At 40.7% G+C, this 13,653-nt stretch overlaps 1 protein-coding gene across 4 annotated transcripts in view; it reads right to left on the reverse strand.

Moving 5' to 3' along the window:
• Positions 1-286: 286 nt before the first annotated feature.
• LOC121861215 (ceramide glucosyltransferase-like) overlaps positions 287-13,653 on the reverse strand; it is a 63,064-nt gene continuing 49,697 nt past the window's right edge. For all 4 annotated transcript variants that reach the window (XM_042358848.1, XM_042358847.1, XM_042358849.1 and 1 more), the window contains 6 exons: positions 10,733-10,835; positions 9,788-10,002; positions 6,042-6,171; positions 5,309-5,459; positions 4,842-5,031; positions 287-4,223 (listed from right to left, as the gene is read on the reverse strand). In XM_042358848.1, the coding sequence (XP_042214782.1) occupies positions 4,041-4,223; positions 4,842-5,031; positions 5,309-5,459; positions 6,042-6,171; positions 9,788-10,002; positions 10,733-10,835 (972 nt within the window). In that variant the 3' untranslated portion in view covers positions 287-4,040. The remainder of the gene's footprint in view (positions 4,224-4,841; positions 5,032-5,308; positions 5,460-6,041; positions 6,172-9,787; positions 10,003-10,732; positions 10,836-13,653) is intronic.

Below are 13,653 nucleotides of genomic sequence, written 5' to 3' on the forward strand. Positions count from 1 at the left end.
ATTCCAATAGAAAACTGTATTTGCATTTTGCTCAAAATATTACTGAAGCTTACAGTTTTTGCCCAAAAGTTGATTTTGTTGAGCATGTTCGTTCTGAATCTGTGGTCTCAGATTTGATAGCGGTGTAATTCGTGATTGCAATGATTCTTGACAGATTTTAATGACATTTTTCTTAATGCTAATTACTGTAATTGCCAGCTATGGGTTTCCCAAAACTCCAATTCTAAGTGAAAAGTATTTTTCAGTCCAAATATTTAATAAGGAAATAACTGGAGAAAAAAAAAAATTAGGACATTTTTTTTATTATAAATCCTGTACAACAAATGACTTGCATCAGCTAAGCAGTACTGTAATTAGAATTCATGAAATGATGAAGCAAATTAACCAGAGAACATAATAATGTACTGGATAAATAACAGGGTACTGTAATGGCAACATTTCCCATGTAATCATTCTGCAATATACCATAAACACACAGCTCAACCGACACATTTTTATTGCATTGTTTAAATCACAGGTTGCATTGGCCTATAGAGGACTAGATTTTTTTTAGTATATTGTATAGATTACCTACATACGAGTTGAAATTTTGATGTTGATACTTCTGTGAAGAATTGGATGAATAACTAATTAATTTCACATTTTGAGGGTTCAGGTCAGTAGTAGGCATTGAAGACTGGCTCCAGTCACCTATCCAAACAATAATCCAATGGAATACTGTACCCGCAAACCAATGACCAACTGTTGCAACACAAGCACATAGCCCAATGAGAATTCTTTCTAGTCTCACTGATTACTGTGCACACATATGGTGTTTTCATTCTAATTTATTACCATTAACAACCCTTCTTATTTATCTATAATAACAACAGGGTTCTAGTCATAGTTCCAAAATGGAAGCCATTGGAGACCTGAAATTTTACACTACATGGATCCCCTTGGGTGGTCCAGTCAAGAATCAAAAATCTTTCCCAGCGATATATTGCCATGGTGATTTTAGGAGATGGACAATTTTGCTAGTTTTCAGTAAAAGTATCTTCACATTCCATGGCCAAACCCACACCCTCCTAAAATAAAAAAAATACTTTTCAGTGTCTTGACAATGGTTTAAAGTTGGCACAATACTGTTATTAGAACCTGTGCATGTCGAGACATTAATAGTACAGTATATATGCACCTAGAACTAAAGTCCTGCCAACTTTGAGCCATGAACTTGAACACGCACAGATAACACAGGTGTGCTGGGGAGGTACACATATCCCAGTACACTTGGATCATAGTACAGGTTTAAGCCAAGGAAAGTCATTTCTAGGCACTTAAGACACTATGAACGACTTCTTTACACTCACAGCCTCCAGCAACATCATTATGATAATTTTAACACCTTAAGAATGATTACAATATATTATCTGTAGTTTGTGTTACATGTATAATGCTAATCATGTAAGAGTCAAAAGACATCACTGTCTAAGAAATGAAGCCATTTATCTTCATTTACTGTACAGTTCCCAGCAAATTTATTCGACTACAGTATTGCATTACCTTTGACAAATTCCAAGACCAGTAAAATTTTAGTCTGGAATAACAATAAGGACACCAAAACACTTACAGACATATTAAGTTGAGCAACAACCTTGGTTCCTTTTACTTATCAAGCTAAATGACAAGATACTTTTTATTACATTCTACATTAATACAAAATGTAATTAAATACAAGTGAATGCCACATATATATGTAAAAGGCACAGAGTACAAGCACTATTTCAAGCACTCCAAGTAGAGGTGGCGAATGGTGAGGGAGACAAACACATAATGGGGAACTTTTAAGTCGAGGCAGTTTAAGTAATAGACAAAATGTTTAGTCATGACCACACATTACCATCGTACATAAGTCATGGCCACACACAAAATTACCATGGTATTATAGCCAGGGACACACACTGACAATATCACCATGATGGCCAGGCTCCAACTGAATAGTTAACTAATTTTCTGGAACTCGCCAAATTTATTTCTTTCGCATAAATTAAAACGAACTTAACTAGAATTGATTTCCAAATATTTTCCAAAACATTACTTCCTTACTACATACTGTATACTATTTACAACACACACACACACACACACTCTAGTTCAAGAAGACATAATAAAACATTACAAGTACATCAATATTTGTTCCAAGAAAGCTGTGGGATGATCTTTGGTCGGGGTGGTTTTGTCAGTCTTCATTGACAAACACTTGTGAATATCTACTAGCAGGTTTAATCAAGTGTTGCAAAAATTTTTTTTTTTTTTATAAACTTGCACAAACAATATCCCAATCGCCACCTCAATGTCCAAGCTTCTTTATATACACTCTCTCTCGACGGTCATTCTCCTTACTTGTGAATCGACTCTTTATGCATTAAACAAAAATTAATTACCAATTATTCTTCCATGAATTATTCACTGCTGTCACTTAAATATATATGTACACACCAAGTCTGACCACCAGCAGGCCAAATCTCTGCATTTGTCCACTTCATTATAACACTGGTGGGCTGGTCAAACTTTCAGGGGGCATTATTCTCAGGTGAACCAGTCAATGGCAAATTCAGATCTAATACAAAGCTTGCAATTAAATTCTAGATGGTCACTTATGGCAGCCTGTATACTAGGGACGGAATATGTAATGAAGCATACTGTGTTTTTTCATGTTATATGTGGTACCTATACCTGTGTTACTGTAGAGGATATCCTGTGATTGACAAAAGGGTTTTACTTAACACCCTCTACACTGATTGTGCGGTGGATCAGGATGGACAGATTCAGGGATAATTTCACAAAATACTGTACTGTTCAGATCATTAAAACTTATTAAGCCAATTTTCAACCTGACTCAAGAATGAACTACATAATATAATAAACTGTCCACATTTAGCAAAATACCGTTACAAAAAAAAATACTCAAATGTGTTCATTACTGAATGAGTCATAAAATTTTGAAAGGCAACAATGCTCTGTTTATGAAGTTTCTTAAAATTTCAAACTGTGCTGGTAGTCTCATTGCCCATCATACAGCTTTCCCTGTAGGTGATGTGCTCCTCATAATTCATAATTAGCCAATGGACTAAAAAGTGACAACTGCCCAGTATGTGTAATGACTAAACCAAACACATATTCCATGTAGCAGTAAACTCATCACCCAAATAGTGTATACACCCACTAAAAAGTTATTCGGCACCCGTGTCATATTGTATCACACCGTAAGGGTGCCAAATAATTTTTTAGTGGGTGTACACATCATGAAATGGAACACCTATATGGTGTAATCATCATAAAATCAAATGGCCACCTTGGTTCACTTTACTGAAAGCACAAGCACAATGAACTATACTCAACGTGTCAATTAATGCCCATCTTGTGTACTCATCCCAAAGTAACAAACACTCGGTTGATACCCATTTACCCATCATTTGTTCCACCCTGAAATAAGACTCTTTGTCTATGGCTTGGTAAAATGATACTGGTAAGGTGACTTTAAGATCATTTTACTGTACTTCCATCTTACTCAATATTTGACAGTAACTCTTACATTATTACTCTTTCATTCGCTATGGCAAATGTATCTTAACTTTACACCATTGCCAAATATCAGCACACTTGAAAGTGAAATATTAGCTACATAGTGTCACAATATGGACCAACATGAGATATATGCCTCCATTGTCTGGAAGTGGCAACTACACATACCTGGTAAAATCAGGCAATAATCTGAGGCAATTTTTTCCCCATCCTTCATGCAACCAAAAGTACAGTGCTAAGATTCATTATAGACTTTGTTCAAGCTTAAAATACAGGTGTGGCATCTGTACAACCTCTCATGATGAAGGAGACACCTGTACGAGACCATATCAGCTCGAGGTTGCTTCAAGCAGGAAACTGCCAGTGAACATCACATGCGAGTTGTGAAGTCGATTACGAATTACCGAGGTAATTTCATTCGACAGCCACCACCTAGCTGTAACATCCCAAGATTACAGTCATACATAACTTACACCTCACATTACAGTGACCCTAGTGTTGACAGGTTCTGCCACACCCCACCAGCGGAGCTTGAAGGATCCTGTGCGCCAGCTGATGACTGGGTTCCACACAGCATGGAGGAAGATGAAGAGTGCACTCACTTCTCGAAATAGCCAGCTAATCACAAACTCAAACTTGCTAAAAGGAGGAGGCCCATTCTGAAAAGAAAATAACATTCACTACTGATTAATGCCAAACAATTTTATTCAGCTCAGAGTGGACTGCATACACAAGGGGTGAACAACAAATAACTACAGTGCAATACTTAAAACTATCATGTATAATAACCATGTAAGGAGATGGCAGATTTGAGGTTTTCCACCAAATTATTTTATTTACAGTTCTGTATACAGTATAGCATTTGCCCTCATCAAAACAGTCTGGGCACATATACAGTAGTAAGGCAGTCGGAAAAGATGAGATGAACAACTACTTGTGGGGATAGTTCAAGCTGCCCTAGATTTCAGTTCAGCCTTAACAATTAAATTTAAATTAATGATATAGAAGTGTACAGGTATGATCCTCACAAACATTCTGCTCACTCCTTACTATAGTGAACTATTAAAACATTCCCCTCAGTTTCATTAATTATACTAATACTGTATGCTGTTTACTGACCCTTTACAGACACACACAGCATTAATGATGGTAAATGTGATGCAGCAATTTTTTTAATTTGTGAATATCAAACACATTTAATTTCATCTCTGTGTGGATCTTATTTGGCCTATCTTTTGACCTAGCCCAATTTCCAACTAAAATTAATAAGAGTTTACCTGCACAATATTGAGCATGATCCAATCAGCAAGAGACCATGTAAGAGTGTGAAACAGGAAGAAGGTGAGGTAGTCTGCATGTAACAACACGGTCGCAGCCCACGACACCACCAGTCCTAGGACCATACACTCTGTGACCGGTTCCAACACTAAGGTGTGAGGTACCATTGCTATACGTAATTTACACCATCTGAAAAAACGCAAGAAGATTGGAGATCCCTTTTCATTGATCATGGTTTGTCCTTACTGCCAAAATACAGTAAATTATGCAAGAGAACAAAATACAGATGAATGCAACACACACAACACTGACCCCAACAAATTATTTATTTACCATGTTATAAGAAAATCAACAAACAATCAATATTTCCATTGCCAATTAAGGTCAAATTACCAGAGCCCTTGCCCTTATTATGTAAATCATCTTAAAGGATCTTAACTACAGTACTTAAATAAATACACCAAACCTTGTTAATCTGGAGAGAAAGTTCTTGACTCGACAGGTCCCAGCATTTTGCCAGGCAGGCTGTGAAGCTATGCGAATACCCCAGCCTCGGTCCTGAATGTACTTGGCAAAGAAGTAATCTTCGGCCAAGTATATGCCAAAAGCACTGATACCTACAGAGTGAGAAAGATTCCACATTAAAAAAAAAATATCTGAGTCTTCTTATGTATGCAAGTGATCTTAAATACTGTGTGTACACTCACTTCAAAAAGCATCTTCATGATTTAGTGTAACACAATACTGTATGAAACAATGGACGAAGGGTTTTGACAACCCTAATGAGAGACAATGGGAGTCACAAAGTTCATTTTGAAATTCAACAGACCTCTCCGTAAAGATATCTTTTGGGTGCAGTGCTCCAAAAAACAAAATGAATAATAATGTAATCGTTGCCACACTAAACACCCAAAATGGCAACTATGGGTACTGAATTTACAAAAAAAAAAAACATTGTTTATTGCATTGTAGTAGATTTAAATATTCTTTTAAGTACAGCACCAATACTGTACATACAATTTTTAGAAGCAAAAATTAAAAGAATTGTACCCCCTCTATTGTATACACAATACAGTATTTTAGTTGTATGGTAGTAGAGTGCAGTATACAACTATACCCTGTACTCTACTCTGGCTATTTTGCCAATGTGTGACCCCTGACATGGCTCTCTGAACCTAACCACCTCCTGCAACACTCACCTCCGGCTTCATCCAGCACCTTCTTTCTCATTAAACAGGACATGCCGGTACAGCAGTTGACACCGAAGCCAAGAGCGTCCAGTAGTCCCAGGAACAGGTACATTCTCGCGTGGCCGGTCCCAAAGTAAACCTGGTGACAAGTACACACACAGTTGGTCATTACCCCCTACATTTACAGAGCTCCATGTACCCTTAGATTTACAGCCCTTGATAACTAGAATAAATCAGCAGGAAGGAGAATATCTTTCTCTTATCATTAAGTAGCTCCTATTACCTAACTATAACTATGATATTTATTATGACAGAGGTTTTAAATAATATGTATTCAATTGGGTCTTCATTTATGCGGTCAATTGAACCCGTGGAGTACCGCGTAAATGAAATAACAGAACATATGGGATTAATTGAAATAGAGACTGGGCCGACCCCCAAACTCCACTTTTTCCGACACAATACGTACCTTGTGGTCAAAATAACATCTTAATTTTATGATGGTATGCACACACAATTAATAATTAAGAGAAATATCAATAATATTAGATTTTTTAACACTTACATTAGTAGAAAAGATGGCTGGGCACATGGGGATTGGTTCCGAGGCAAAGGGCAGATTATTGGCCCTCACCTGTATCACTTGTATCAATTGTATCACTATCCACCACAGAGGCTTGCAGGGCCTCTTTGTCAAACCCCTCAAAGTCCATATAAGTCCATATCCTCACTATCATTGACTTGGGCCGGCTGTGGTGGGTGGGGGGTGAAGAACTCAGTAATGTTTTGATGACTGGGCGACCTTGTGCGGACCCTGCTCGCGCTGCTTCCCACGTAAATGACCAAATTTGACGCGTAAATCAAGCATTTCAATTCTGGCAAGGCACCGCATAAATGACAAAACACGTAAACCAAAACCGCGTAAATCCAGACTCAACTGTATACTATTGGAAAATTTAATGATATAAATGATATTAAACAAGAAATTGAAGACCCTTTCGCAACCCATGCTAAGCCAAGTGATGAACCCCCGGCAAAGACCTTGACCCTCTTCCCCCCATAGTTTTCTCCTCAGATTTGTGCAATTCATGTGGGTCGACCTGGACGTCCCCCCCCCCACCCAAAAAAAACGGAAATCCAGGAAAAAAAATCGCTCCTGATCCACCTACAGTATATGACTCATGATTGATATGTGGAATAATCCACTTAAATAAAGTAACTTAATTATAAGAACAATTCATCTGACAATAATCATTGCAGAATTAGTAGGTATAACCTGCAATATTTGGCTATTTGATTGCTAACATGAAATTGGAGTGGACTATTACTGGAATTTGTTCCAAAAAGTTTAATTACTTACCTTTTATACAATACAGCATTAATTTATGGTAAGATTGCTGTCAAAATAAGAATATTTTGAAGTTGAACTGAATTCACATAAAATTCCAGATTTATTTGTAAAATTTCCTGGCTTTCCAGGTCTTCCAGACCAGTAGACACTCTTGATATTCTATATTCTTAAGAAAATGTATATGAAGGCGATTTAAAATTTATGGACACAGTGTAATTGACTTTTTAAATATCTTAATTACCATTTATTACTCAAATTTTGAAATTGTGAACTCAGATCCTTAATCAGCATGTAAAGTATACAATTCTTCAGCAAGTACTGTATAATAATGCACAATGAAACTAAACAAATACAATAATCATCATTCTTTAACATCTCCTTCTCTCATCCTAACTCCAAACCTTCCTTCCCGTCAGTACCTTCACAACGATAAATTTTTTCTTTTACACCCCCCCCAACACTAACACTTCACCTACTACACTCTTCACCCTAATGCCACTCACCACTGCTTTACCGAACTCACAAGAGAAGGATTTTATGTCACTGCCAAAGCCTAAGGGAAGTTTATGGTAAGGATGAGACAACAAAGATATCTAAGGAGATTCTTCCAGGTTGTAGAGTCTTTAAGTTCTAAAAAATCATTACAAGCCCAAGTGTTTCAGTTATCTAGTTAAGGTCAAGTGTCATAGTCGCCAAAAATAAAATTACGATATTTATAATTTCATTGATCTGTCATTACACCATTATCTCTTCTCAGCCACAAACTGTCTTCCACCTTCGTTCCATTCATGTTGACTCGGCATTCTCAGCCAAAGACTACCACTACCCAGACTGGTTGACCTTGCTTATGGCCAACTTCTTGTCATGTTGCCAACTCAGAAGTTTTTATAACTATTTCTATTTTTAAAACTCCATACTCAGTCACTAATAATCTGGGCTTCCAACCTGTGTAGTCAAGTGTGATTGTACAGCCAAGCAGTGGTGACGTGTTGCTTAATGTGATGCTGACAAATTAATGCAACACCTCAAAAGGTCTAGACTTGGCTCACCCTGATCACCTGAGGCTACAACTGTTACAAAACACCAAACACAAGTTGTTATTATGGATGAAGACTTGAATCATCTTCAAACTTCCTACCTACTTGGACTTGACTTGATTTGAATTTATTGAATAAAAGTTGATACACTACAAGTATACTGTATACATATATAAACTTTAACTGGGAATAACACACAACATATTTGTAACATTGTGCTTATTTATCAACCATAAATAATCAAAGCCCAGTCTAGTACATGTGTCACTGAAGGTTCAAACTCTAATTCATTCATGTGCTGTACCCAGACCTCATGGCTGTGTGCTCAGGGTCACTGAACTCTGTTGCATAAGGAGTCAGTTCTTACACTTCAATGACTCAAGACAACAGCTTCTGATATGAGGACCGAGAATTTAACATGCAGAATGAAACAAAAACAAAAATCCCCAAGTCTATTCATTCTAACTCTCAGCCTTTGCCACGAGAGCTACCACCACGCTCACTCACTACACTTACCCTATGACCTCTTCCCTCCCTGACCAGATATCCCTCCTCCTAGTGACAGGCCTGGCACTTGACATTATTAGAGACCTGCCACAATTTGCCATAAACAGATAAATTGTACCGGGAATTTTCCCCCCACACACTCATCATTCTATCACTTTATGTAACTTGCTGACAAAACCCATGACCCTTCCAGCTTTTATGCCCTTAATGCACGAGTCATAAAGGCAAGCATGAACTCTGCATGCTTCCCAGATGGGCGCTGTAAACACTTCTGCACTTCACCTTGCACAGGATATAAGGGGGTGCCCAATAAACTAGCCCCCTCGGGGGCAATCTAAAAAAAAAAAAAAAAATTATGAAAACCCTAATAATAGTTCTCACATGCAACCTGTCTACATAAAAAGTAGCTACAGTATACCATAGGCCAAGATACAGTACAGTATTTAGAATATTTAAGAAGTCAATTAGGCTGTGCCCGTAAGTTTTAAATCACCTTTATACTGTATACATTTTCTTAAAAATATAAACCTGACCTAATACAGTGCCTTGATTTTCTGCATTTGGGAGTCATACCATGGGTTTTGTTCAAATTTCATACCAAAGCATTATTTTGTGCTAATTAAGTATATGTGTTCACAATTAAAAAATTTGAGTAATTAGTGTTAATTAATGACCTTTGGAATGGCGAAAGATACATACAAGAGAACACACACACCCTCGCAATTCTTTCTTTATTTCAAAGAAATTTCAGACTACAGTACAGTACATTGGCCAGAATCATGAGGATAAAGACTCCCTTCAGTCACTGCCATTCATTCGTTGACACTAAATACTACAGTTGGTAATCTGCACGGCCTTACCTTCTCCAATATAGCTGGCCAGCCCTTCCTGTCACAAGTGAAGGGCATCTGGTGGACGATACCGACGTCAGGAGTCATGTGAGCGACCATGTCGGTGAGCGTGTCCTCCTTCATGAGAAGGCTCGAGTCGGACACCATGAGCAGCTCGTGCTTGGCTGCCTGGTACCCCGGCTGCATGTTGTTGATCTTGGGGTTCACGCCCACTTCCAGACCACCTGTGTGTTTATGCAACCCAACTTTATCACGTTGCTCTCACACCAACGATCACAGGAAGCTGAGAGAGCAGACCCTCTTGCCCTAAACTAATAATGAACATAACTTAAGGTTCTCTAAAATACAGTTTAGAATATTATTAGAGAAAACCTTGGTATCTACCAGAGGAAGTATACACAGAGCTACCACACCCGACTTATTCTTGCAATAACACCACCTCCGGCTGTAAAAGCACTCTACCCCTGTAGTGTTTACAAATAAAACACACAGTATGCTACTATATTTACAAACATTTATCTCGTTCATTTTGTTTCTTCTTTGTTTTTCCTCCTTTCATTTCCTCCTTGTCTTGCTTCTTCCTCTCTTCTCTCCCTCCTTTTTTAATCTACCTGTACCTATTAATTCCCCTCCCTTACTCTCTTCTTTATATCCCTCTTCCCTCTCTTTATCTCCTGTTCTTCTTTTCCTATTTATCAACGCCCATTATAAATTCCTAGAACCACACAAATGCCCACCTCTGTATATGTGTGTGTTTGGGAGGTGGAAGAGAACCAAGTTTACATTGTTCATAGATTCTTTCAACCCTAATGCATACACAGTATTATAGGGTAACACATGATCCCTATCCCAACCAAACTCTGGACTATAGATGGGTGATGGGGTGGGTGGGTGGGTGTAGAATTTGATGGGTGTTCTAAGGGATGAAGATGGCCAAGCAGCTTATTGCCTCACCCGTGAAACAGGAAGCATCGACATGTGGGTGTTTCTTCATCAGCTGCTGCACAATCATAATGCTGGGGTCACCTTCCTCCTGCACACAGAACAGCAACTCAAACTGTGGAGACACATACAACACTCAAAATTCTGCTTACCTCCTTTCCCTCCCACATTACAGTTTATATAAAAAACATACAAGTACAGACACAGACACTGCTTCATAACAACTGAGAATTTACTTTACAATGTCTAAGAAGTTGTATAGAAAAATCATCTGAAAATGACTCAAAAAAACAAAAATGTCTTATTATTAAACTTTAGACGAAAAGCATAAAACAAGACCCCCGTTCATTATAACAACACTGCACAATAAACTTACAACTTAAAATTAAAACACATCTACACATATTTTTTGCCTTAATAATAATGACCTGCCACTACCCCTGTCTTGCCACTACCCCTGTCCAGCCATTACTCCTATCCTGCCACTACTCCTGTCCAGCCACTACCCCTGTCCTGTCACTACCCCTGTCCAGCCACTACCCCTGTCCAGCCATTACTCAGTCCACTCACCCTGTCCAGCCACTCCCCTGTCCTGTCACTACCCCCCACCACTGGCCTGTCCTGTCCAGCCACTACCCCTGTCCTGCCACTCCCCGTCCCCACCCCCTGTCCTGTCCTGTCACTCACCCCTGTCCACACCCTGTCCCACCACCCCTCTGTACCCCTGTCCAGCCACTACCCCTGTCCAGCCACCTGTCATCCCTGTCCTGGTCCAGCCACACTGTCCTGTCACCCCCTGTCCAGCCACTCACCCTGTCCAGCCACTGTCCCCCTGTCCAGCCACTCACCCCTGTCCAGCCACTCACCCCTGTCCAGCCACTCCCTGTCCAGCCACTACCCCTGTCCTGCCACTCACCCCTGTCCAGCCACTACTCCTGTCCAGTCCAGCCACTCCTGTCCAGCCACTACTCCTGTCCTGCCACTCCTGTCCAGTCCAGCCACTCACCCCTGTCCAGCCACTCACCCTGTCCTGCCACACCCCTGTCCTGCCACTGCCCTGTCCTGCCACTACTCCTGTCCTGCCACTTCTGTCCCCTACCCTGTCCTGCCACTACTCCCTGTCCTGCCACTCCCCCCTGTCCTGCCACCCTACCTGTCCCGCCACACTCCTGTCCAGCCACTCTCCTGTCCTCCGTCCTGCCCTCACCCTGTCCTGCCACTACCCCTGTCCAGCCACTACCCCTGTCCTGCCACCACCCGTCCAGCCACTCCTGTCCAGCCACTCATCCTGTCCAGTCCAGCCACTACCCTGTCCAGCCACTCACTCCTGTCCTGCCACTCACCCCTGTCTTGTCACTACCCCTGTCTCTGTCCACTACCCCTGCCCTACCACTACCCCCGTCCTGTCACTACCCCCGTCCTGTCACTACCCCTGTCCTGCCACTTCCCCTGTCCTGTCACTACCCGTCCAGCCACTACTCCTGTCCTGCCACTACTCCTGTCCTGCCACTACTCCTGTCCTGCCACTACCCCCTTCCTGCCACTACCCCCTCCCTAACGCCAGATACACGAGACCTAAGCGGGTAGTAACAGACCAGAAGTGATTACACAAACCAGTTTTTTGGCGCTCACTTTTGATGACGTCAATACCCCGCCCCTTGACCAACCACCACTACTAACCACAATATCCACATTCAACACTATTAACCACAACCACCATTACTAACCACAACCACCATCACGAAGTATAAAGGTATCTGGAGGTTTAATACCGTTTTTATAATGTAATACAACGAGGTCAAATTCGGTTCTTGCAAAATGACGTAGATAGTTTATAGTTTAATGTAGATTCCACAAGTACAAAGTGTCCCTTGGGTGTCACTGAGGAGAACTGCAGTGCACAAGGACACAGGTGAGGTTGGCAGCATCTGATCTGGCTGTAATTTAAACACTCCGCAATAAATGGGACGTCAGTACAAACACACGTCTTAGAATGTGTATTAGGATAGGGGGATGGTGGGGGTAGGGGTGCGAGGTGATGGGGAGGGGGTGGAGGTCAGGCTGTAGAGTGATGGTGGGGTTTGGGGGCTAAGCTCCTTGGGGTGTTAAAAGTAGATGGGGTTGGGGAAGGAGGTGGGGAGAATGGGGAATTACGGCATTACAGTGAGTGTGATGGGGAAGTAGAGTAGCAAAGGTAATGGTGATGTGGTAGAGGAGGAGGGGAGATACTCGGGCCAATAAGTGAAGTGGCAAAGGTGCCGACAATGATGGTGTGACTGAGGGTGACACATCATGATAACATTGTTGTGACGGCGTGAATCATCATGTAATATCACAATGATAACATAAGTGACAACTCACCATGAGAAAACTGACAGTGGATCCCAAAGGCGTGAAGACCCATTAGGAGAGACGGGGGAGTAGTGAGGATACAAAAGAGTTAAAATAGTCCTTCTGTCAGTACATAGTAGAGGTCAACATGGCCGGCACTGCACTCGACATCTTCACTCCACAAACTGTAGCGTCTGGTGCCCAATTTTACAGCTGAAGGGATTAGGGTGATCAGGGCATGAGCAGTAACCCTGAGAGAATAATCGCTGCCTCCCTTAATCATCTTTCCCTTATATAAATACAATAGTCATGTGTGTGTGGAGGGGGGGGGTAATAATAGTGACGCCATAGTGTTGGTGTTATCAGTATTGTACAACCACAACTGTTATGTAAGGGGCTGTGCCGTCACCTTTGTCTTACCATCATATTACTGTCTTTTATGTATGTATGTATGTATGTATGTATGTATGTATGTATGTATGTATGTATGTGGAGTAGTTGTGGTTGGTGCTGGACGGACCTGGACACGTGACTACACCACACGGGGCAATAGGAACACTGCAACCTCCATGACCTTGTCCAGTCTTATAGTGACAAGCACC

Source organism: Homarus americanus, unplaced genomic scaffold, assembly GCF_018991925.1.
Source record: "Homarus americanus isolate GMGI-L3 unplaced genomic scaffold, GMGI_Hamer_2.0 scaffold21314, whole genome shotgun sequence".
Lineage (NCBI taxonomy): Eukaryota > Metazoa > Arthropoda > Malacostraca > Decapoda > Nephropidae > Homarus > Homarus americanus.